General features: G+C 44.8%; 1 protein-coding gene across 11 annotated transcripts in view; it reads right to left on the reverse strand.

The window, feature by feature from the left end:
- The window catches only part of GTDC1 (glycosyltransferase like domain containing 1), a 252,240-nt gene that overhangs the window by 107,246 nt on the left and 118,333 nt on the right, over window positions 1–26,661 (reverse strand). For 10 of the 11 annotated variants that reach the window (XM_064154596.1, XM_064154638.1, XM_064154593.1 and 7 more), the window contains 2 exons: window positions 23,269–23,436; window positions 20,139–20,312 (listed from right to left, as the gene is read on the reverse strand). In XM_064154596.1, the coding sequence (XP_064010666.1) occupies window positions 20,139–20,312; window positions 23,269–23,436 (342 nt within the window). The remainder of the gene's footprint in view (window positions 1–20,138; window positions 20,313–23,268; window positions 23,437–26,661) is intronic. The other variant, XM_064154613.1, reaches the window with a different exon arrangement.

A 26,661-nucleotide genomic window follows, 5' to 3' on the forward strand; every position in this document is an offset into this window, starting at 1 on the left:
CTGATGGCTCACAACATACTTCTACCTTTCCAATCTGAATTTCACAGGAATAAAACAAACCACAAATGAAAGTGCTTGTAGCAGGCACGTCGAAGCTTTCTTCTTCTATTAGCATATCAGTCTGCAATCATAACTAGATCAATGGGGGAGATAGCTGCTTAAAAAGAGCACCACTCTTCCTTTTGTCAGAAATTCATTACTTTTTATTAGGGTCACTGCTCAAAAACTTCAAAACACCATATGGACCTAATTGTGGTTTATTTGGGGGGAGGGGAAAAAAAAAGGAAAACAACAAAAAAGGAAGACACTGTAGAAGAATTGAGGCATTACATTCTACAACTGCATTACTTTCATCCTCTCTGGTTTGTTACTGTGTCATTAAAGGCAACTTGAGAGAGTGAAGAATTACAGTGTCATGTGTACGGGCTAGCAGATTAATAACAAAGCACACTCAAGTTTAAAGGTACCTACCAGCTGCTTCCACTGGTCTGTGCAAACATGCTGGGAGCAGATCTATCTGACCAGTGGGGAGAGCACTGTGCTCTGCCACACGCCACGGGCAGCCAAGGTGCTGCCAAAAGGGCTTTCCATCGCTCGCTGCTGAAGCGCACCAATGGCACAGCTCAGCCCGGTCGCGGCGGCTGCGGTGCACAGCGCAGCTCAACTGATGCTCAGTGTCACTAGGGGAGGGATGCTCTGATAGCAGCGCAGATGCTGCCAGAACCATGGGCACACACATTGTGTGCCAGAAATAGTGGCAAACTTTATGGTTTCCAGGCACTGTTTGCCAGGACAAAAAAAACCACTTAAAATTCCTACCTCTTCTCCTCCTCCTAACTCTACCTCTTCTCCTATTATTATTATCATTATTATTATCATCATCAGTATTATTATTGCTGCTGTTGTTGTTATTATTATCACTAATTAATATGCAGAATACAGAATTAACCAGGTTGAAAAAGACCTTTAGGATCAAGTGCAACCTATCACCTAACCCCTCTAATATAATTATTAATTACAATGCTAATGCAATAATAAGTATATGTTAATACATAACTTAAAACAATAAAATATAATAAAAATATATTAAAATACAATAAATCTAAACCCAAACACAATTGAAATGTATTAATAATCATAATAATTATTATTGACTATGACATATTATTGATTATAATTATAGCATTAATTATATTAACTGTGTGAATTTATTATATTATCAATACAATAATTAATATTGATAGTAATTTATTAATAACTAATCAATGAAATAACTACCATAGTAATCATAAGGATGATGATAATAACAATAATTGTAGTCATAGTAATAATAAAAGCTAAAAGTTTTTCACCAAGAGAGTGGTCAGCGACTGGAATGGGCTGCCCAGGGAGGTGGTGGAAATGACCAAGAAGATGAACTTAACTTACAGTTCTATCTCCTATCCATGCTCCATGAAAGAATACAAATAATCACTGAACCACAGAGTGCTGGGGGTTGGAATGGACCTCCAAAGCTCATCCAGTCCAAGCTCCCTGACAGAGCAGCATCACCCAGGGACACAGCCAGGTGGGCTTGGAAAGGCTCCAGAGAAGGAGGCTCCACAACCTCTGGGCAGCCTGCTCCAGGGCTCCAATACCCTCACACAAAGTTTCCTCTCCTGTTCCTGTGGCACCTCCTCTGCTCCAGCTTGCCCCCAGCGCCCCTTGCCCTGCCCTTGGCCACCCCTGGGCAGAGCCTGGCTGTGTCCTCCCAACACTGCCCTGCACATCTTTAGCTCAGCACTGAGGGCAGCCCTCAGGCTGCTCTGCTGCCAGCTGCCAGCCCCAGCTCCCTCAGCCTGGCCTCACAGGAGATGCTCACTGCCTGCAGCAACTTGGGGGCTCTGTGCTGGCCTCTCTGCAGCAGTTCCCTGAGGTCCTTCTTGACCTGAAGGGCCCAGAAGTGGACACAATACTCCAAATGTGGCTTTAGCAGGGCAGAGGAGAGAGGGAGATGAATCTCTCTCCACCTCTTCACCCACCCCTTTCTAATACACTTTTTTAGCCACAAGGGCACCTTGCTGGCACCATTTATATAAACCCCAGTATATAAACCCCAGTTTAGGCACCCAGCAAGGGTTGAACCTCTCTCTTCCATATACAGTCACATAATTCAAGATGGGCAATTTCAAAACAGACAGCAGAAGTGAACCCTGAAATCAAAAGCCCTATGATGAAGTTTAAGGCAGGCCAGATAAAATTTCAGTCACTGAAAGGAATTACTGCATTAAAAAGTCCTTCTTCCTTTGATTCATTTGCTTCTAGCACAGATTGAGGCAATTTTAGTATTAAAACTGCTCTCTGCTCCTGAATGAATATGAAAGAACTATACAGGCTCATCAAAACAAGACAGTTAAAATCACTCTGGCTCCAGTGAGTTCACCAGAGGAATCTCATCCAAATGCTTCAGCCAGCAAAAGCAAACTGAGGCCAGTCCAGAAGGATACCTGCAAAGCCTCAAGAGTCAAACATTTTGCTTGAAGATAGTCATAGAATAGAACCATAGAATGGTTTAGAAGGGACCTCAAAGATCAGCCAGTTCCAAGCCCTTGCCATAGGCAGGGACACCTCCCACTAGAACAGGCCTCATCTAACCTAGATCTTAACACCTCCTTGGGCAACCTGTGCCAGTGTCTCACCACCCTCACTGCAAACAACTTCCTAAGAAGAAAACATCACAAGCATTTGGTTAGAAGTTGTCCCTGAAGCACAAACCAGCTGATACTTTCCTCAAGCACTGTGGTCGTCAGCCCTTGGTACCATTTCAGTTTGAGTTGAGTTCTGAAGGATTCTCAGGCTACCATGAAACAGCAGAGGCCGAGAGAGATGTTCCAAGAACTCCAGCATGTCAGAAGAGAAGGGAGCAAATGTACTGATTGTGATGTGGTTTTCTGTGTGAGAGCTAAATTGCCTTTAGGAAGAAACCCCAGTTCAAGAGGGACACAGAACTGCTGGATAGAGTTCAGCACAGAGACAGAAAGGTGCTGAAGGGAATGGAACAGCTCTGTTAGGAGGAGAGTCTGAGAGAGCTGGGGCTGTGCTGCTGGGAGAGGAGGAGACTGAGAGGTGACCTCAGCAATGGTTATCAATGTGTAAAGGTGAGAGCCAGGAGGCTGGAGCCAGGCTCTGCTGGGTGATGCCAGACGGCAGGACAAGGGGCACTGGGTGGAAGCTGAGGCAGAGGAAGTTCCATGTAAACATGAGGAGGAATTTTTTTCAGTGTGAGGGTGACAGAACCCTGGAACAGGCTGCCCAGGGAGGTTGTGGAGTCTTCCTCTCTGGAGATAGTCCAAACCCACCTGGATGTGTTCCTGTGTGATGTGGTCTAGGTGATAATGTTCTGGCAGGGAGGTTGGACTGGATGCGCCTTGGAGATCCCTTCCAGCCCCTGACCTTCTATGACTCTGAAAGCCTGAGGGAGCTGGGCCTCCTTAGCTGGGAGAAGAGGAGGCTAAGAGGTGACCTCCTTCACATGCACAGAACACAGGGCAGACTGCTGTCTCATTTTGCCTTTTACAGACACTAGAAACACAGTGTCCATCATGGACACATCTCAGTGTCAGGACTGAAGTCAGTATGTGACCAGCACAGTCGTAGAACCCTGCAATGGCTGAGGTTGGAAGTGACCTCAGAGATCACTTACTTCACTCTCCCTGCCATGCACGAGCAGACACACCTCTCAATGAGACTTGTTGCTCAAGGCATCACCCAACCTGGCTTGCAATACTGCCAGGGAGGAGGCATCCTCCCTGCCTGGACAGACTATTCCAGAGTCTCACCACCCTCCTACTGAAGAATTTCTTCCAAGATTCAGTCTAACCCTGCTCTGCCTCAGCTTCAAACCATTCCCCCTTGTCCTGTCTCTAGGCACCCTCATGAAGAGTCCCTCTGCAGCCTTCCTGCAGGATCTCCTCAAATAGTGGCACAGGCAGCTCTAAAGTCTATCACAACTTTACTCCAGGCTGCCCACCCCCAGCTCCCTCAGCCTGTCCTCAGAGGAGAGGTGCTCCAGCCCTTGGATCACCTTTGTGGCCTCCTCTGGACTCACTCCAGCAGCTCTGTGTCTTTCTTATGCTGGGGTCACCAGAACTGAAGGCAGGATTGGAGGGGTGGGCTCTTGGCAGAGCAGAGCAAAGAGGCAGAATCCCCTCTCTTGATCTTTTTTCATTTTGGGGACATCACCACAGTAAACATCTGCCACTGCCTGGGACTACTCCTAGATTGGTTAGCCAACTGTTCTGTGGGTTCAAATTCCTCCTACCTCTCAACAGCATTTCCAACAGTCATTTCCAAACTAAATGCCTGTCAGAAAACAAACAAACAAACCAACCCAAACAAAACCCAAACCAAACAACCTTCCCACACATCCCTTCTTTCATTTCCCATCTGAGCCATTTAATAATGACCAATTTATACCTAGTGGATGGTGTAAGGATTATCCTGCAACTTAAATAATTCCTCCTCTTTCATGGCATTTATCCTCTGACTGTATTTATAAAGATTAACATATATCCCCTTCTCAACCTTTATTTTGCTAGGACAAGTGAACCATACTCTTTTAATCTGCTCTCATAATGCAGATTCTCCTAATCACCCCCGCAGCAATCCTCTGTACCTGTTTCTCAGTCTGAACTAATCTTTCCTGAACAGGGGTGACCAGAACAACATCACATTTAGCAGTGCTTTCTGGAGACAAAGCAAGCTGTAAGATGGTACTTTTTGTGTTCTATAGGAGAGTCACAGCTTCTTGTTTGTCCATTTGGTTTAGTGCAGCTGAGCTGCTGCTTGGTGCATCTCAAGCACAGAGTCATAGAACCATGGAACTGCCTGGTTGGAAAAGATCTTGAGATCACTGAGTCCAACCATAAGCTAACATCTTCCTGTCCTGGAAGGCTAAGAGGCCTATTAGATATTAGGACCTGGGGGTCTGGGCTGATGAAAAGCTCAACATGAGCCTGCAGTGTGAGTGCAGCCCAGACACAACCCTGTGCTGGCTGCAGCAAGAGCAGTGTGGGCAGCAGGGCAAGGGAGGGGATTCTGCCCCTTGGCTCTGCTCTCCTCACACCCCACCTGCAGTCCTGGGTGCAGTTCTGGAGCCCCCAGCACAAGCAGGACATGGAAGTGTTGGAGCCAGTCCAGAGGAGGCCACCAAGATGCTGAGAGGGCTGCAGCAGCTCTGCTCTGAGGACAGGCTGAGAGAGTTGGGGCTCTGCAGCCTGGAGAAGGCTTCCAGGAGACCTTGAAGTCCCTTCCAACCTAAACCATTCTATGATTCTCTGTTCCAGCTTGCCCCATCCTTCTGCTAATGAATGCAGTTGTAGACAGCAATGAGGTCAGCCCTGAGTCCCAGCCTCCTCCTGTCTAGAGCAGACAATCCCAGTTCCCCAGCCATGCCTCACAAGACTTATCATCTAGACCCCTCATCAGCTTTGTTGTCAGTCTCTGGACACAAGCATCGAGCTGACCACATGTCTGTGTCTCTTAACTCCTGCATTTACTTGCATAGCCATATAGGCTGGACCAACATTTGGCACCACCAGTGGCCAAAGGAAGGAAGCTCTGCTTGCTTCTCTATTCAGCAACCATGAGATCTGTCAGCGGGAGATAAAAATGCTTGCAGGGTTTAAAGAACATGACTGTGAATAATTTTGGGGAGGGGGGGAAGGATGCTGAGCAGCAGTCACAGAAATGAAGACACATACCCCCAGCACAGAGCATCCACAATGAGAATTCTGGCAGAGGAGGAGGAGGAACACACCTAAAAGCAAATCCATCCTGAAGAAATTAAATCAGAGGCTCTTCAACTGGTGCAGAACCAGCACGAAGACACCTGTGGTTTCTAGACAGTAGTAAAAGGAAAAGAGCTGACAAGGGAGGACAAGTGGAAAGATGAAGGAACTGGCATGATGGTGAGAAATTACATACTGATAGTCCCAGGAAAAGAGAGAAGATGAGGGCTGCTGCTGCACCTCCAGATTCCAAGGGGGAGTAGGAAATGCATAAGGTAGACCAAGGATGCACAAAGTCACAGGCTCACAGGACCACAGGATGTCAGGGGTTGGAAGGGGCCCAAAGAAATCATCCAGTCCAATCCCCCCCGTCAGAGCAGGACCACACAATACAGCTTAGGTCACACAGGAACACATCCAGACAGGCCTTGAAAGTCTCCAGACAAGGAGACTCCACAACCTCTCTGGGCAGCCTGTGCCAGGGCTCTGGGAACCTTACAGTCAAGAAGTTCCCCTTTGTGTTGAGCTGGAACCTCCTGTGCTGCAGCTTCCATCCATTGCTCCTTGTCCTACCCCAGGAAGCAGAGAGCAGAGCCTGTCCCACAGCCCTCAGATTTATAGACATTTATTAGATTTCTTCTCAGTCTTCTCCAGACTAAGCAGCCCCAGGTCCCTCAGCCTCTCCTCATCAGGCAGTGCTCCAGTCTCCTCATCGTCCTTTTAGCCCTTCACTGGACCCTCTCCAGCAGATCCCTGTCCCTCTAAACATGGGGAGCCCGAAACTGAAGGCAGTATTCAAGAGGTCTCAGCAGGGCAGAGTAGAGGAGGAGCAGAACCTCCCTTGATCTGCTGGACACTCTGCTTAATGCACCCCAGGGTCCCATCAGGCTTCTTGGCCACAAGGGCACACTGCTGCCTGCAAGCCTGCCCAGAGTACTACACTTAGGAGTCCCCTACAGGAAACCAGCACAGTTTCATGAGGAATCCAACCTAAAACTATTCACATGTTGGCTGATTCAATTTAATATCCAATCCACCCTTCCTGGCTCCTGTTAGCATCTATACACAGTGCCTGAAAACCAACCTGAGCGCAACAATATCTTCTTACACAAGATCCAACCCCCCTCTGCTGCAAAGACAGACTTCAACACACAGAATACCCCACCAGCAAAGAAAGGCAGCACAAGCAAAGAGCTTTTCTCACACAGATGTAAGGAAAAGAAGCTGGGAATGCAGTACTGGACTTGGATGTCCCACAGCTCCTCTGCTAACATCTCTACTCCTTGGTGCTTGGAAGCCCAGAACTCTGCTCAAGCCTCATTACTATTTAGGCAGGCATCTTTCCAGGGGTAAAGCTGAGCTGCCTCCTACCTTAAAAGCACTTCTGGTACGTTTAGGTTGAGGTTTTCATTTTTAAATGTATGCCACTTGAATTATTTAAAGGGAAGAAGAGAAGGATTATTCCATTTGGGAGTCACAACCGAGCTGGGGGGAGAGTGGGGGTGGGGAGGGAATGTCCAACATATCAAATATTAAATGTTTGCAAATGCAAAAGAAGAAAAACAAAACAAACCCAAAGCCTAAACAGATGAAACCACTTCTTGCACAACAAAGAAATCAGCTGTGATTTTTGGTGAAATTAAAAATCATTTAGCTCCATCCCATTTGGTTCAGGTATAAATAAAACATCTGCCTTAAGCTGTTCTCACTACATTACACACAGGTCATCTCCATAGGACTGGAGAGCTGCCTTTCAAGTTTCCTCTTCAAACTTAGAGCTGTGATTTTATGTATCCCATAGTGTAATTCTGTTCTCTTCTTCTTTATTCTCTGACATTCCTACAGAACATCTTAGTATCTCCTCCACTGACACTTCCCATCTAACAGTACCTCTGATTTCAACTTGAATTGGTTGTCTGCAATCTAGCACACAACAGTGCTGGAAGCAGATCCAACCCACTTAAACTTTAATTCCACATTTGCAAGGCTAGCTATTCCAGCACTGTTTTAAAAAGCCCCCCTACTTTGGGGGCTTTTGGGTTGGGGGGGGGAGTGGGTTTCCCCCAAACTAATCCAATACCAAGGTGTGCTTGCAGAGCAGAAGAGCATCTCCTGGGCTGCATGCAAAGCACCGCGGCCAGCAGGTGGGAATCTGCCCCTCTGCTCTGGTGAGACCTCCTCTGCAGCACTGTGTCCAGCTCTGAGTTATCACAGAATCAGAATCACAGAAACACCCAGGCTGGGATCCAGGCCCCTCAGGATCACCAAGTCCAACCTGCAACCCTACTCTGCAAGATTCACCTTAAATCATAGCCCTAAGCACCACATCTAAACCACCCTGAAACACAGCCAGGCTGGCTGACTTCACCTCCCTGGGCAGCTCATTCCCTCAGTCGCTCCTCATCAGATTTATTCCCCAGGCCCTTCCCCAGCTTCCTTGCCCTCCTCTGAACCCACTCCACCACCTCCACATCTCTTTTGTATTGCAGTGCCCAAAACTGAACACAAGAAGCACAAAAGGGACAGGAACCAGTTGGAGGAGGTCCACAGGAGGGCCACAGAAAAAGTCCAAAGCTGGAGCAGCTCTTCTATGAGAATATGCTAAGAGAGTTGAGGTTGTTCAGCTTGGAGAAGAGCAGGGTCCAGGGAGACCTTCTGGCAGCCTTTCAGTACTCAAAGGGGCAGTTCAGAAAGCTGAGAAGTCCGTCAACATTTTTAGTGAAGAGATTTTTCCTAATGTCCAACCTAAGCCTCCCCTGGTGCAATTTGAGGCCAAATCCCTCCTGCCTTATAGCTTATAGGAGAACAGATCAACTTCGCCTTGCTACAGCCTCCTCTCCTGTATTTGTAGAGAGGGACAAGGTCCCAGCCCTGAGGAAGAAGACTCTGTTGTGAAGGGGAAAGAAAGCACAGATGGAGAATTGGGGTGGAAGGCAGGGAATGCCCAAAGCAGGGTTTCTGCATATAGCACTTTAAAAAAGGTAACACAAAACTGTATTAAATCCACCTGGAGCACTGTGTTCAGCTTCGGGCCACCTGTGTTAAGAAAGACATGGACCTCTTGGAGCTGGTCCAGAGGCCCATGAAGATGACCAGAAGGCTAGAACACCTCTGCTGTGAGCACAGGTCGAGAGAGTTGGGCTTGTTCATCCTAGAGAAGAGAAGGTTTCAGGGAGACCTCCCAGTACTCAAAGGGGACCTACAGAAAAGATGGGGAGGGACTCTTTACTAGGGAGTGGAGTGAGAGGATGAGGGGGAACAGTTTCAGACTGGAATAGGGGAGATTTAGACTGGAGATTAGGAAGAAATTCTTTACTGTGAGGGTGGTGAGACTCAGGAACAGGTTGCCAGAGAAGTTGTGTACATCCTGATCCTGGAAGTGTTCAAGGCCAGGCTTTGAACAGTGGAAGCTGTCCCTGCCTGTTGCAGGGGAGCTGAGCTAAATGACCTCCAAGACCCCTTCCAACAAAAAACATTCAATGATTCTCTGAACATTTCAGCTGTTGTGGAAGCTAGAACTGAATTGCTGGCTCTGCTCTAAGTACAGCTGACTTACTGATGCTCAGACAGACTTCTCCCAGAAGAATTCCAAGCACCATCCACACCAGTTGCTGATGAAGGTGTCATTTCCATCTCCTCTTCCATGACATCCCTCAACTTCAGATGCCTGAACTTATTACAACAATGCAGTCTGTTCCCTTTGCAAGCTGCAGAGGAATTATTATGCATGGAAGTGCCTAATAATCCAGGCCAGTCGTGACTCTACCACTGACTTCCCCCATGAATATGCACGAATCAATTAAACCTCTGAATGCACCAACTTCTTCCTCCTTAGTAAGGATGATAACAATAATACTAGCTGCCCATTGTATAGGGCACTGCAGGCAATATTTTTAGTGCCTGTTAATGAAATGTGCTGGTAATTATAAGAATGTGGTTTGGTTTTGAAAGCCAAGCACTGGCGTGTCTCAGCTTTGGGCTCAAAGTGACACAACTTCAACACAGAATCAACCAAATTGGAAGAGACCTCCAAGATCATCCAGTCCAACTTAGAACCCAGCCCTGTCCAATCAACCAGACCATGGCACTAAGTGCCCCAGCCAGGCTTTGTTTGAACACCTGCAGGGATGGTGACTCCACCATCTCCCTGAGCAGCCCTTTCCAATGCCAATCACTCTCTCTAGCAAGAACTCCCCCCTAAAATCCATCTTATCTCTCACCTGGCACAACTTGAGACTGTGTCCTCTCCTTCTGTTGCTGGGTGCCTGGCAGAAAAGACCAAGCTCACCTGGCTCCAGCCTTCCTTCAGGCAGTTGCAGACAGCAATGAACTCTGCCCTTCTCCAGATGCCTTCCAGTATCTCAACACTCAAAGTGTGTCCTGAGCAGTGCTGAGCATAGAGACAGAATAACCTCCCTTGTCCTGCTAGCAACACTCTTCCTAACACAAGCCAGGATGCCATTGGCTCTTTCCCACCTCATTTGCCCCTTTTATCCCCCAAACCCAGAGCACCTGATCTGTTGTCTCCTCCCACCCCAGGTGTGACCACTTTGCCCTCCCTGCCCACTCCCCTTTATAAACAGTCCCAGGGAGAGCAGCAGCTCTAAGCTGTGCCCAATTGGGCAGAGGGATCCTCCTCCCATCATCACTGGTGAGTCCCTGTGGTGTGCACTGGGTGAATGGTGGAGGTGATCTAAAGGCCGGGGGGCCTGGTGGCCCCCCGGTTGGTTAGGGACCATAACTGATGGCTGCAGAGCTGATGGTCACTGTCACATCACCCACGGGTGCTGGCTGGGTCACCTTGCTTAAGTGAGCTTCTCTCTGTTTAGCTGCTTCCTTCTGCTCACTCCTGAGCTGGAGTGCTCCATGGAACTGGCAGCTCACAGGTGAGTAGTGCTGTGCTGTGCTGCTGGAAGAGCTCTTCGTGGTCATCAAGCTCAACTTTCAGCTGTGCCCTGAAGTGCTTCAGCCATGCATCCCTTGAACACCTTCCTGGATCTCAACTTCTCCAGCTCCCTGGGCAGCCTGTTCCAGTGCCTGACTGCTCCTGCAGCATTGTTTCTCATGTGCAACCTGAACCTGCCCTGGCACAATTCCAGGCCATTTCCAGCTCCTTCTATCACCTGATAGCAGCAGGAAGAAATCCTGCATTTATCTTCAATTCCTCATTTTCTGGTTTGACTCCTTTATTGGTTCTTCAGCACAAAGATCACAGCATGTCAGGGGCTGGAAGAGACCTCCAAAGCTCCTCCAGTCCAACCCTCCTGCAGAGCAGGTTCTCCTAGAGCAGGTCCCACAGGACTGCACCCAGGCAGGTCACTGCACTATTGCAGTACTTTGCTCTGTGGAGAGAGCTTTAGCAGAAACAACAACCAGGAAAAGACATTGGTAAGTGGGGGGGAAAGAAGTGGCTAAAAATCAAGAGTGTGGTGGTGATCAGCTGAAAAAAGGGAGCTGAACTGCTGTTGTTTTGGGGACTGTGAGCTGCTGTGGTGGCTGTAAGCAGACCCCTAGCAGCACAGTTCCTGTGGCCTCCACACAACAATGTCAGCCACAGAGTTCTGCCTGAGCAGGTCAGAGAATCAGACTTGTTCTGGTTGGAAATGACCTCTAAGATCACAGAGTCCAACTGTCAACACAGGACCACCATGGCCATTACACTATGTTGAATCCTCCTCTTCATCCCTAGCCCCTGTAGGCTGTCACCTGTCCTAATTTTTGATCACACTCTGTGCTTCTGTCCTCCACCGCTTCCCAGGGAACCTGTGCCAGTGTCTCACCACCCTCACTGCTAAGAACCCTTTCCTAACATCCACTTTCAATCTCCCCTCTGCCAGTATCTCTTGTCTTGTCATTACAAGCCCTTGTAAGTAGTCCCTCCCCAGCCTTCCTGTAGCCCCCTTTAGACAGTAGAAGGCCACTCCAAGGTCTCCTCCAAGCCTTCTCTTCTCCAGGCTGCAGAGCCCCAACTCTCTCAGCCTGTCCTTATAGCAGAGCTGCTGCAGCTCTCTGAGCATCTTGGTGATCTCCTCTGGACTGGCTCCAATTGTTCTCATGTTGGGGGCTCCAGAAGTTCACACAGGACTCCAGGTGGGGTCTGATGAGAGCATAGGAAAAGGGGGAAAATCACCTCCCTTGCCCTGCTGATGGCCTCTGAATGGACTCCAAGCGTTTTTGAATGGATTCTAGTTTCCATAAGATACATATTAATGAGCATAGTCCATGACTCCTTCCTCAGACCCATTAGTCTCCTCTAACTCCTCTGCAGAAGCTAAGATGTCCAGAGGTCTCACTGTTTACCAAGATGCACAACACTTAGATGCTAACGTTTTACTTCCATCTCTTCTTTTCTTCACAAAGGGCAATAAAGAAAAAGAGGAATGTGCTTCCAGAAAGCACCCAAAGATAGAGGTGATCCACCAAGGATTAGCTGAAGTTCTTGACAGGACTGGACTGTCCCATGTTTTGGCATGCAGCTACTGAATAGCTGACTTCCAGATATCTTCCTGTTCATATTCAGAGCTATTCTCAATGCCAAATATTGATGATGGGCAAATTTGATGTCTTGACTTGCCCATCCTGTTGTAAGCCTTTCTCCTGCGACCAGCCAAACAAACTGGGTAAGGAAAGTACTCAACACTTCACGTGACCACTGCAGTAGCCTCTCTCTATACCCAAAAAGAGCATAATGGAAGATGCTGAAGGGGCTGGAGCACTGCTCTGTGAGGAAAGGCTGAGGGACTTGGGGCTGTGTGGTCTGCTGAATGCCAATCCCTCTCCCCGTGAATAACTTCCTCCTAATATCCAGCTTGGCAAAGACCTGACTGGGGGAAGTGCTTTACGATTAGGGTGGCAAATCCTACCTCAGAATCAGATGGTGTTTAAACCCCTGCAAGAACTCTCAGATCTCAGCAGCCTTGCTGCAGAGAAATTTGCAGCTAAGGGGTTAATGGGATTAGATGGGAGCGGTTTGCAGGCTCAGTGCCACAGGTTCTGCCCTTTGTGGCTTCTCACATCTCAGACTTGGAAAATATGAGCTGTGATACTGAGAAAGGTAAGAAGCCAGCACAGCCCCATAGTGATAAATGAGTTTGCATCATCTGTCATTAGAACTTCCTGCCAACAGGGTCATTCCCTATTAAATTACCACTTGTCAATGTTTAAAATACTGATTGATAAATGACTGTGCCAAAACTGATAACATGACAGCTTTTATTTTCTAATGGTCCTGGGTACCACATTCTGCTGCTTCAAGGCACAGAGAGAGTAGGTTGGGGTGGGGTGGGGTTTTTTCCTGTTGTTTCTGTTGTGGTTGGTGTTTTTTTTCCTCCCAAGTACTTCAGTGAAAGACAATTTAATCTAATACAAAGCTAACAGGTACTGTGCAACTCTGGGCCCTGCTATACATTACATACTCTATCCCTCTTGCCAAAATCAACCTACTGGCGATGCAGTGATATGGGGAGATCCAAGTTTCACATTTCATCAAATGCTGGTAATCTGTTTCATCAATATAAACTGCATTTTAATGAAAAAATTCTTTTCTTCAGTACACTTCACTTGTAATGCCCCAGAGTGTAATAATTCGTTCATGCTGTAGAACAAGAATGTTTTACAAGGCCTTAACTCTCCAGAGAAATTTCTCTGTAAATACAAAATGCAAGTTTTATGGGAATGTGTTGTATGCAACATGAGCAGTACCCAACATCATAAAAAAAAACAAACCACTGAGGCTGTACACAGAATTCTGCTTAAGGATCCTTGTGAGCTATTGTGAGAGGAAAAAAGGTTCTTAGGACACCGGTTAGTGCCTTACCTCTATGCAGTCAGTGAAACTGGGTGGGGAATGGCTGGGAGCAGCCCTGAGGAACAGGACCGGAGGGTCTGGGGTGATGCAAAGCTCCACAGGAGCCTGCAGTGTGAGTGTAGCCCAGACAGCAACCCTGTGCTGGGCTGCAGCAAGAGCAGTGTGGGCAGCAGGGCAAGGGAGGGGATTCTGCCCCTTGGCTCTGCCTCTCCTCAGACCTCACCTGCAGTTCTGTGTGCAGTTCTGGAGCCCCCAGCACAAGAAAGACATGGAAGTGTTGGAGTCAGTCCAGAGGAGGCCACCAAGATGCTCAGAGGGCTGCAGCAGCTCTGCTCTGAGGACAGGCTGAGGGAGTTTGGGCCCTGCAGCCTGCAGAAGAGAAGGCTTCTCCAGGTTGTGCTGTAAGTACAGCTGACTTATTGATATTCAGACAGACTCCTCCCAGAAGAATTCCATGCACCATCCACACCAGCTGCTGATGAAGGTGTCATTTTCATCTCCTCTCCCATGTTATCCCTCAACTTCAGATGCCTGCACTGACTACAACAATGCAGTCTGTTCCCTTTGCAAGCTGCAGGGAAATCATTACGCATGGAAGTGCCTAATAGTCCAAGCCAGATTATTCAGAGATTCAAAAGGTAAGCAACCTGATGCCAAGGGCTCCAAAAACTGAAAGTCTCCACTTCATGTCCCTTTTAAGCTGGCACTGCACTTTCCTTCCAATAGATGCTGTGCCCCAGATCTTGAGAACATTCCTCATGCATGGTGCCTAAAGTGCCAACACCAACCCTCCAACACCGCTTGAGGCAGGTGAGGAGGAGAGACATTCACAGGAGTAATTTCCATCACCCAGTTCTTCAGCAGCAAGCCCCAAGGTAGGAGCAGTCTATTGGTGGTTTCTAATTATGCTAAGTACCCATAAAGTGTGGTGGCAGGGAGGCTGTGCCTACCAGAGAGAGCAGGGCACACCACAGAGATGTCTGAGCCACCACCAATGGCAGCAGCTGGCCTCAGTGCCAGAATCACTCTCATTACTCCACCTCAGCTAAACTTTGCTATGTCACTAGAAAGCTAATTAGCCAAAAAGTGCTCCTTTAAGGTATAGTGCTTCCCATATGCAAGACAGTTCAGTAGAGCACACTTGGGTACCACTGCTGAGCATCTCTATGTGCAACAGAGACACATCCCCAGTGCCCACCGATAGCTTCGGGCTCTTGCAGATTCCAGCCTCTCTGCTGCTTGGCACAGATATTTTTTCCAGCACAGCAAAATTATTGTACAGCACTAGGATTAGAGAGGAAGGGGAAACCTCTTAGTTAACTAAACAGAGGTCTGAAGTTAAGCCTGGTCCAAGGGATGCAATTTGAGCCCCAAAACAGGGTCCCCACTACATGACAGCCACGTTTCTGTACAAGGCATTCTGTCAGCCTCTTGTAAAACTTCTGCTTTGGACAGGAATTCCCTGAGCTGGCCCTGAAGTATTCTCCAAACTGGCAAATTCTGCCTCTCTTACACTACAACTAAAGAAACAGAAATTAAAATGGTTGACAATGTCCTGTTAACTGTGCTGACATAAACGAAAACGAAGGAACAGCAGTTGGAAGTCTGTAGTTCCACTTCAGAGCAGGTAACACAGACAGTACAAGACATTCAGCAGTGAGTTCCACCTAAGCTGGTTTTATTTGCTGCTGCAGTTCTCACCCTCTCATGTTTCTTTTACTCCCTCTTAGTCCAGTGTGTATTTGGAGCTCTCAGGAACTTTACTTTGCTCTTGCTTACAAAACCAGTTTTTCTTCTCTACCACATGACGATGATAATGAAGACAAACCACAGGCAGAGGAAAAGTAATGCTAACTAAAATCTGTATTACAGGCTTCACCAAAATGAATTCCAGGGAAAACTGCATCTGAATCTGGAGCAGGGGATTGAGTCCAGCATCAGTAAGTCTGCAGATGACACCAAGCTAGGAGCAGGTGTGGAGCTGTTGGAGGGTAGGAGAGCCCTGCAGAGGGACCTGGCCAGGCTGGAGGGGTGGGCAGAGGCCAATGACATGAGACTGAACAAGGTCAAGTGCAGGGTTCTACATTTTGGCCACAACAACCCCAAGCGAACAAGTGCTGCACCATGAGGGTGGTGGGACACTGGAACAGGTTGCCCAGGGAGGCATTTGAGGCCCCAACCCTGGAGATACTCAAGGTCACACTTGACAAGGCTCTAAGCAATCTGATCTAGTGGAGGATGTCCCTGCTGGCTGCAAGGAGGTTGGACTGGATGACCCTGGAGGTGTTTAAAAAGAGGCTGGATGAGGCACTTAGTGCCATGGGTTAGTTAATTAGAAAGTGTTAGGTGATGGGTTGGACTCAATGATACTAGAGGTCTTTTCCAACCTGGTTAGTTCTGTCATTCTGTGATTCTATGACCTTTGGAGGTCCCTTCCAAGCCAAACATTCTATCTGCTTGTGCTAGTGTGTACCCAGCAGCTGCAGTAACTGCACTAAAAGGTAGCTACCTCCCAGGATTAACAGGCCATGCTCTTGATTACACCGCTTTTGAACAAGAGTCAGCTTCACGTTGCTTTATTTGCTCTACAATTGCAATACTAATCTAAAATCATCTTAAAAAGGTCACCCTGGCATGCAGGAGGGTGATTTTCTTAGCTCACTCCTCTTCTAAATCCAAAGATTATGTCTAAGACACACAAGCACACCCTGAGACGTTCACACGCGAAAGAAAAGAGGTCAAAATAAAAACAAAGACATTAAAAAAAAACAATGACATAAAAAAGAACAACATAAAAAAAATAAACCCTCACCCTGGCCCTTTTGCCTTCAGAATTTTTAACTATTTTCCCAACATCTCAGCAAAATTATGCATTTTAAAAAGACTGCAGGCACTGAAATGATTGTCAGTCATGCAAATAATCACTTACTTACACTGTATGAGTTTGGGTTGGATAAAGCAAATTACCATTTGAAAATAACTTGCAAAACACTCTGGGCTAAGGGCTTGCTTTTATACATTTTAGCTTGGCCATGATTTTTCTTAACCTTCCTTTCCTCCATCTCCATCCAGTCACGATAAGAATACAGCCTAGGCTGGGGGAAAAAAAGCAGCATTCAGCTGCCACAGGTGCATGCAGCAATATTTAAAAGGTGACCCTGTAAAGACAGAGTAAATGCTGGCTGCAGCTGAAGGTCAAAGCCCAAAGAACTTCAGCAATCATAGAATCAGCCAGGTTGGAAGAGATCTCCAAGATCATGCAGTCCAACCCAGCACCCAGCCCTGGCCAGTCAACCAGACCACGGCACTAAATGCCTCATGCAGGCTTTCCTTGAACACCTTCAGGGACGGTGACTCCACCACCTCCTTTCTTCTGCCTTTTTTCCCCTGTGATGATACTGGGCTTTGTCAAACCCCTGGAGTTAGTTGTTGAATGAAATATACACTAGAAATAATAATAATCATAGAACTGTTTGGGTTGAAAAAGCCCTCTAAGATCACCCAGTCCAACCACCAACCCAACACCACCATGGCCATGAAATCATGTCCCACATGCCATGTCCACAGGTTTCTTGAAGATCTCCAGTGAGGGGGACTCCTCTGTCTGTTTTCCCTTGGGATGGTACTGGGCTTTGTCAAAGACCCCCCAGGTTTTACATCTGGAGTTGAATGAAATATACATCAGAAACAATAATCACAGAGTCATGGAATCGTTTGGGTTGAAAAAGACTTCTAAGATCATCCAGTAAAACCAGCAGCCTAAGACCACCACAGGCATTAAAACCTTGTGCCACAGCACCACAGCCACACACTCCTTCAACACCTGCAGTGGTGGTGATTCCACCACCTCTCTGGGCAGCCTGTTCCAGTGCCTGACTACTCTTTCAGGAAAAGAACTTATCCTAATGCCCAACCTAAACCTCCCTTGGTGCAATTTCAGGCACTGGCACCAGGCACTGTGGGCCAGAAGATGTTATCCACTCAGGCATGATGGGAGGACACAGCTGAAGCTCTGGTCCAGCAGCAAGAAGACCAAGAGCTGAGCCAGGACAAAGGCAGAGCTCTGTTTCTGATCTGATGTTAATCTGTTGGTTATAATTACTCTGATAAGAAAGCTTCACTCTCACACAGTTGTTTATGAACATCTTCACTGTGCTCACCACTGCTTTTTGGTATCATTTCAAGTGCAACAAGTATGAAAAACATGGAATATGTAGGGCTCTGTGAGATGAGATTTAATGCAAGAGCAAGACACTAGGAAGAACACATAGTAAGATGTGAGATCTTCCTTCTTTACTACTCTGGGTAGTAGTGTAATGATTTTACCCACCCAATCACCTTCTCCTTTGGACAAGCAATCGATGGGGATATGACTTCAGACTAATTTGTCAGGTCTTGTTTGACACCCATCTGTCAGGCCTGACAAGTCCAAAAGAGCTAATTTAACATATGAGGCAGAGTTAGCACAACTTCATCTCCAAACCTAGGCTTGAGCCACATTTCTTCCTAAAGTATGCTAAAAAAAAACCCCACAGGGCCCTTCAGAAATGGCTCAATATCAAACATGCCACAGAGATGCTCAGAGGGCTGCAGCAGCTCTGCTCTGAGGCCAGGCTGAGAGAGTTTGAGCTCTGCAGCCTGGAGAAGAAAAGGCTTTGAGGGGACCTTGGAGTGGCCCTCCAATATCTGAAGAGGGCTACAAGAAGGCTGGGGAGGGACTATTGACAATGTCTTGTAATGCCAGGATGAGGAGGAATGGGTTTAAACTGGCAGAAGGGAGATTTAAACAGGATGTTAGGAAGTTCTTTGCAGTGAGGGTGGTGAGACACTGGCACAGGTTGCCCAGGGAGGTTGTGGACGACAGAAGCACAGAATGTGATCAAAGGAACAACAGGCACAAGCTGGAGCCCAGAAGGTTCCACCTCAACATGAGGAGGCACTTCTGTATGGTGAGGGTGCCAGAGCCCTGGAGCAGGCTGCCCAGAGAGGTTGTGGAGTCTCCTCCTCTGGAGACTTTCAAAATCCATCTGGATGTGTTCCTGTGTGGCCTGCCCTGGGTGATCCTGCTTTTGGCAGTGGGGCTGTACTGGATGATCACAGGAGGTCCCTTCCAACCCCTACCATTCTGTGACTCCATCCCTACTCCAGCCAAAGAATGTACCCAGCATCCTGCTGGTTTTACAAGTCTAATCAAAGTGCAGAATCATGCTCTTGTTAGTGCTGGTCCCACTGAAGCAAAGTTCCTGTTCAGCGGGAGGAGAGTCCCTTATAAGAGGGAAAACAATTGTGCCAGGTTTAATCAAAAGTGAAAAGGACCTGGTGAATGTTCCCTTTGAGCCACATAACCCACTGCTAATTTCAAGACGGGCTCTGAAACAAGGGTAATAAAAAATGTCCTTCAGAGTAACCGAGGGAGACTGAAGAGCAACTGCCACAGAAGCTACTGCCAACATCTGCAAGCCTGCTCCCTGCTACTGCGATGCCTTTCACCTACCTGGAAAGCAATAAAAGCAGAGGTAGGGGAAGGGGGAGGGAATAAAACCCCCCTGCAACGTACTGGGGGAAATACTTGACTACACTTTTACTGCTCTCAAACATTTCTTTCTCCTCCTTGACCTGCCTTGTATAAATTTATAGAGCCAAGGAGCAGGCAACTCCCTGAAGGTAAAAGAAGTGGGAAACCGCTACAAGAAGGGGAAAACCACTGTAAGTGGGGAGGAATCACTACAGGCAGGGAGGAATTGCTACAAGTGGGGAGGAATCACTACAAGTGGGGAGTAAACTATGGTTTAAACTGGAAGAATATGGGTTCAAAGTGGCAGAGAGGAGATTGAAACTGCATATTAGGAAGTTCATTGCATTGAGAGTGGTGAGACACTGGCACGGGTTGTCCAGGGAGGCTGTGGAGCACAGAATCACCAAATGTAATCAAAGATCACGTTCAGTGACTCTGTGCTCCACAGCCTCCCTGGAGGTGTTCAAGACCAGCTTGGATGAGGTCTTGAGCGACCTGTTCTAGTGGGAGGTGTCCCCGTCTACGGCAGCGGGGTTGGAAGTGGATGAGCTTTGAGATCTCTTTCAACCTAAACCATTCTATGGATCACTACGACAAGAGGAGATATGCTACAACAAGGAGGGATTCACTACAACAGGTAGGGAATCACTACAGCAAGGAGGGAATCACTACATCAAGTAGGTAATCACTATAGCAAGTAGACAATCACTACAGCAAGGAGGGAATCACTACATCAAGTAGGGAATCACTACAGTAAGGAGGGAGTCACTACATCAAGGAGGGAATCACTACAGCAAGGAGGGAGTCACTACATCAAGGAGGGAATCACTCACCTGCAGGATGCAAGCCCCTATGACATGTGCTAAGAGCAGGCTCAGCGGATCAGCCATTGCCTGAAGAACTCCCGATACACATTTATCCATGAGGGGACTTTGCATAGCATCAAACTCTTTCATTAATGATGCTTTAGCTGATTAGTTAGAACATCACCACAAACAGAGAGTTTTGACAGGCTGGAGGCAATTTATGATGTGGAAAATGCACTGACCTGCTCACATCAGGAAACCTGACTGGAAAATAAAGAACTTGGCACTTGGGTCGGATTCTTTCTTCCAGATCCTTGGGTCTGTGGTCAGGAATCAGCTTCATAAATTTTCCAATGGATGTAAGAAAGGATTCCATGTTAAAGGCAGAGTTGAACACCACAACATCAGCAACCAAACTGCAAAAAAAGAAGTGGTTAAGATGAATGAAAGCACTGCTGCCACAAAAGGAATACAAGTACCTAGCAGTGGAAATAGAATAGCTATGGTCATACAACAGACAGCAAAACAGAAGTCAACCTCTCCACACCAGTCAGGAGCAGAATATGTACCCCAGTCAGAAGTGTTTGACTTCTGTCCACTCAGCCTCTGCTATGATAACCTTTTCTAAGTAATGAATAATTATTATCAACCTAAAGGAAGACATCATATTCCATCTGTGGAGTAATCTTATCATCTCTTCAAAGAACTGCTCACAGAATGGCTTAGGTTGGAAGAGACCTCAGAGATCATCTGCTCCAACCTACCTGCCATGGGCAGGGACACCTCTCAACTCCACTCAGCTGCTCAAGGCCTTCTGCACCCCAAGGCTGGACACATCCACCACCTTCCTGGGCAATCTACTGCAGTCTCATCACCCTCATATTGAAGAACTTCTTCCTCAGCTCCAGTCTAACCCTGCTCTCCCTCAGCTTCAAACCACTCCCTCTTCTGTCTCAGATGCCCTAAGGAAAAGTCCCTCTGCAGCTTTCCTGTAGGATGCCTTCACGTACTGAAAGGCAGCTCTAAGGTCCTCCTGGAGTCTTCTCTTCCCCAGGCTGAACACAGAATCACAGAACTAATCAAGTTGGAAAAGACCTCTGGGATCATCGAGTCCAACCTATCACCTAACCCTTCTCATTAACTAACCCATGGCACTAAGTGCCTCATCCAGCCTCCCTCAAACACCTCCAGGGATGGAGACTCCACCACCTCCCTGGGCAGCCCACTCCAATGCTAATCACTCCTGCTGGGAAGAGCTTCTCCCTAACATCCATCCTGAGCCTGCCCTAGCACAGCTTGAGGCTGTGTCATAGAATCATAGAATCAGCCAGGTTGGAAGTGATGGAGTCACCATGCCTGGAGGTGATTTTAAAGGTGCTGAGGAATATGGATGGTGTTAGGTAAACCTTAATGATCTTAAAGACCTATTCCAACCAAAATCATAGAATCACAGAATCAACCAGGTTGGAAGAGATCTCCAGGATCATCCAGACCAATCTATCACCCAGCCCTGTCAAATCAACTAGACCATGGCACTGAGTGCCCCATCCATAGAATCACAGAATCAACCAGGTTGTAAGAGACCTCCAAGCTCATCCAGTCCAAGCTATCACCCAGCTCTAGCCAATCAACTGGACCAAGGCACCAAGTGCTTATTGGAGACTGAAGGAAACAGGCAGGATGGAGCACCTATAGGAGTTGCCCCCTTTGCTATTTCTAATTGAAGGAAATACTTCTATTATCTTAAAAATGTGCATTTTAAGGACTTCAGCTTACAAAGGATGTGCAAAAATTGCCTGCCACAGTAAAGAAAAATGCAAATACAAAAAAACCAGCCTTTTCCCCAGTGCCAAATCCCACATCTTTTGGTTAGAAACCTGGAATGGCTGCTACTGCTTTCTAAAGGTCTTTTGCTCTACTTCCCGAGCTTTACTGCTCTACAAGGCAAACACATGGCAAATGCTGTGGCAGAAGCAGCTACAGAACTGGCCAGAGTGAGCACAGATCACCATCTGAGAAATTTCCCTATCAGCTACCTTCTATAACTATTATAAAGATGCAAAAGCTGAACTTGTACCTTAAAATGCCCAATCCCTGTTCCTGCTAACAGATAGGTTAGATCATGGAAACAAATTCCTTTCTGTTCGAAACAACTGAGTTTTGCTGTTTCATTTAGGTTTGTACAGCGCCTAAGCACAAAGCTTTTCTGTGTTGCTGTTATTAACTTCTTTCATTAACTCAGTTTGGAGAAATACATTTGTTTTTAGCAACAATAAAGGACTGCAGCCTTTAAAACGTCTGGGTATTTTAGCACTGCACAATTCCTGAATGCTAGATGAAAGAAATATAAGGATTTATCTGCTATGTTTACTGCCCTCTCTTCACAAGAAAGCTGCTGCAGTACATTTTAATTTCTGTTTATTTCCCTAAAACCCTCTATATAATTTCAGTTGGATGCAGTAAAAGCTATGGCCAAGCAAGAGCTGATTAGCTGCAGCTTTGTGAAGCGTCCACGAAACAAAGCATCTCGCTTACAGCCAAGACACAGGTCAAAATCCACACCACTGCTGGTGCACCATGGCAGCCCAGCTCAGCACCACTGGGCTTGAGACAAGAAACTGAGATGAGCTCACAGAGCAGATTGTTTCTGCCACAGCACTTTTACTGATGGGATGGAATGGAAATAGAATAGAAATAGAATAGAAAAATAAACAGAATGGAAATAGAAATAGAAGGAAAAGAATACAATGGAATAGAAAGGAATAGGATAGAATAGGAACAGAAAGGAATAGAATAGAATACAATAGAATGCAACAGAATAGAAAGGAATAGAACAGAACAGAATAGAATAGAAATAGAAAGGAAAAGAATAGAAAGGAATAGAATGGAACGGAACGGAATGGAATGGAATGGAACGGAACAGAACAGAACAGAATGAACAGAACAGAATCACTAAGGCTGCAAAAGACCTTTAAGATCATCAAGTCCAACCACAAGTCAACTACCATGGCCACTAAACCATATCCTGAAGCACTTATAGCTACAGCTTCTTGAGCACCTCCAGGGATGGCAACTCCACCACCTCCCTAGGCAACCCATTCCAGTGTCTCACCACTCTCACTATCAAGAACTTCTTCCTAACATCCAGTTTCAAACTCCCCTCTGCCAGTTTAAACCCATTAGGCCTCATCCTGTCATTACAAGACAAGACCCTGTCAATAGTCCCTCCCCAGCTCTCCTGCAGCCCCCTTCAGATACTGGAAGGCCACTCCAAGGTCTCCTTGAAGCCTTCTCTTCCGCAGGCTGCAGAGCCCCAACTCTTGTAGCCTGTCCTCGTAGCAGAGGTGCACAAGCAGTGCAAGGAACACCTACCATGAAAGAATCTGGTTGTATCCATACTGAAAGTCCCTTTCCTGGCATTTCTGGACAGGATATGCCAGTTGGTTCTCATGGAAGTAGAGGACCTTTTTCAATTTGCCAAGGTCAGGGCGGAGGGCAGCGAGTTCAGCCAGGTTAAGCACCGAGCTTGCAAAGAGGCTCCTGGAAAACAAGGAGAGCAGTGTTTGCTGTCTGTCAGCACGCTCACAGGGGTCAGCCCTTCCCCTTCTTCCCCCCCACTCCCCACAATCAAAAAACATAACCCCTATAGGGACACATCAATAGCTAAGCTTTAATACCATGTAGCAGCACTGCAAGTTTTGATCTCTCCAAAAGCAGCTGCTAAGAACCCAAGCAGGAAAGCAGCGAATCTCATTGGTCTGCCCAGCTCGGGTACAGAGAGATGCAAAGCAAAAACAGTAAGGGAAAGCTGGATGGGTTTTATTGAAAGAGGCAAGAAAAGCTGCATCTGAAGGACAAATGGAACAAAGATAAGGCTGACTGGGGAATACTCTGCTTGCCAGTTTCATTACACTTTACTTCTTTATGCAACCAACTACTGAAATTCAATATGTGAGCAGGAATGGCACATGCTCATGGTGTGACACAAACCCGTTTGATTTATGCACTGCACTGAGCTGCTCTGCTCTGCTCTGCCCTTCCACTTGGCTTTCCTTCATTTCATTTCATTTCATTTCATTTCATTTCATTTCATTTCATTTCATTTCATTTCATTTCATTTTATATTTTAATTATTTTAGTTAATTATTTTTAAAACTTTAAAAAAAAAATTTATATTCTTATTTTATTTATTATTTTAAATTGATTTTTATTTAATTTATTTTTTATTTTGTAATTTTTTACTGCTTTTTAAAATTTATTTTCATCTAATTTTATTATTTTAAATATTGTTTTATATTTTAATTTTATTTTAATATTTGTAATTTTTATTGTTTTTATTTTATTTTTTATTCTATTGCTGTTTTATTGTATTATTTATTTTATTTTGGGCTTTAAAATTATTTTTTACATTTTATTTATTTTAATGTACTTTAATTTTTTTTAAATTTAATTTAATTACTTTTTAAAAATTGTATTTTATTTTATTGTATTATTTTTAATTTTTTTCCTATTTTTATTTTTAATTTTTATTTTTTACATTTGATTAATTTCTTTATTATTTTTTATTTTATTACTTTTAAATATTTTTATTTTATTTTCTAGTTTTAATTTTTATTTTTTACATTTGAGTAATTTTTTATTTTATTACTTTTTTATATTTTTATTTTCTTTTCTATTTTTAATTTTTATTTTTTACATTTGAGTAATTTTTTAATGACTTTTGATTTTATTACTTTTTAATATTTTTATTTTATTTTCTAGTTTTAATTTTTATTTTTTACATTTTATTATTTTTTATTACTTTTGATTTTATTCCTTTTTAACATTTTTATTTTATTTTCTAGTTTTAATTTTTTTTTACATTTGAGTAATCTTTTTATTTTATTACTTTTTATCTTTTTATTTTATTTTCTAGTTTTAATTTTTATTTTTTACATTTGATTAATTTGGGGATCTTTTATTACTTTTTATTTTATTATTTTTTATTTTGTTTTATATTTTTATTTTATTTCCTGGTTTTATTTTTGTTACATTTGATTAATTTGGGGTTATTTTATTACTTTTTATTTTATTATTTTTTATGTTGTTTTATATTTTTATTTTATTTCCTGGTTTTATTTTTTTTTTACATTTGATTAATTTTGTTTTATTTTATTACTTTTTATTTTATTATTTTTAACTTTGGTTTTTATTATTTTTAAATTTTATTTACTTTAGTGTATTTAAAAAATTCATTTCATGTATTTAATTTTTTATTACCTTAATTTATTTTTTTAAAACCATTGCACTTTATTTTATTTATTTTTTTAATTTTGTTTTATATTTTTATTTTATTTTCTATTTTAATTCATGTTTTACATTTAAATTTACTTATTTTAAATTATTTTATTTAATTACTTTCTATTTTATTTTTATTATTCTTAAAATATTTTTATTTTGAAACACTAATTTCTTTTATTTAATCTATTTTTTAGTAATCTAATTTAATTTAATTTTTAAGCTATTTATTTTTTCACCCTTTCTCTGTTTCATTTTCCCTAAGGCATTCTCTACACTGAAATGTTTCTCCCCCTGCACCCCAGCACTGCCCAGCATTGCCCTCCTGCTACCCCACAGCCGCACTCAGCTGCACGAAGCAGGCAGAAGCACTAACGAGCTGCTCTCTTAGCAGCACTCTGACTTCCCAGGCTACCAGAAAATGAATGTATTTAAATCTGCAGTGTGAAACTGGGACCCTGCTGGGACCAGTGGCAGATTTCCCTGCACCTCACCACAAGTACATCTCCTGTCCCCCAGCTAACACAGCAAAATGAATCCTGAACCCATGGAGAACTGCAGGGCTGTGGGCATTGGCGCTTTGCATTCCTCATCACAAGGGGTAAAACAGAAACAAGAGGGAATGAGATATTTACTGCACAGAAAACATTAAGCTTTAAAAAACCCACCCTTCAACGTGGCACGTTTATGAGCTGTTGTGTTGCTATCCAGCATTTTAGCAGTTCAGAAACAATTTACTACTTAATTTTAGAATAAAATTCTTTCTATGTTGAATTCTTTTTAAATAGTTCCTCTTTTCCCTTGCTTTTATTCTTTTTAGGCTCTCAGGGAGTGACAGGACTAGGGGGAATGGAGCAAAGCTGGAGGTGGGGAAGTTCAGACTGGGTGTTAGGAAGAAGTTGTTCAGCATGAGGGTGGTGAGAGCCTCGAATGGGCTGCCCAGGAAGGTGGTGGAAGCCTCATCCCTGGAGGTGTTTGAGGCCAGGCTGGATGAGGCTCTGACCAGCCTGATGTAGGGCAGGGTGTCCATGGCAGTCCATGGAGTTGGAACTACATGATCCTTGTGGTCCCTTCCAACCCTGATTCCATGATTCTATGATTACTGCCCCACTTTTAATATTTCTTATTTCTATTCTTTATTTTAATATTTTCCTAGTCTTTACCTTATTTTTTCCTATTCTTTATCTTATTTTTTTCCTATTCTTTACCTTAATTTTTTTCCTATTCTTTACTTTGATTTTTCCTATTACCTTAATTTTTTTCCTATTCTTTATTTTTTCCTATTCTTTATTTCACTTTTTTTTTCCTATTATCTTTTTTTCTTATTCTTCCTCTTACTTTCTTCCCATTCCTCTCATTTTCACATGGATTTTGTGTTTGAGATTACTGCCCAACCACAGAATTCCAGAATGGCTTAGGTTGGAAGTGACCTCAGAGATCATCTGTTTTAATCCAAAGCTGCTTTTTGTCCATGACTAGCAGCGACAA

The sequence above is a fragment of the Pogoniulus pusillus genome, chromosome 2, assembly GCF_015220805.1.
Source record: "Pogoniulus pusillus isolate bPogPus1 chromosome 2, bPogPus1.pri, whole genome shotgun sequence".
In the NCBI taxonomy this organism is placed as follows: Eukaryota; Metazoa; Chordata; class Aves; order Piciformes; family Lybiidae; genus Pogoniulus; species Pogoniulus pusillus.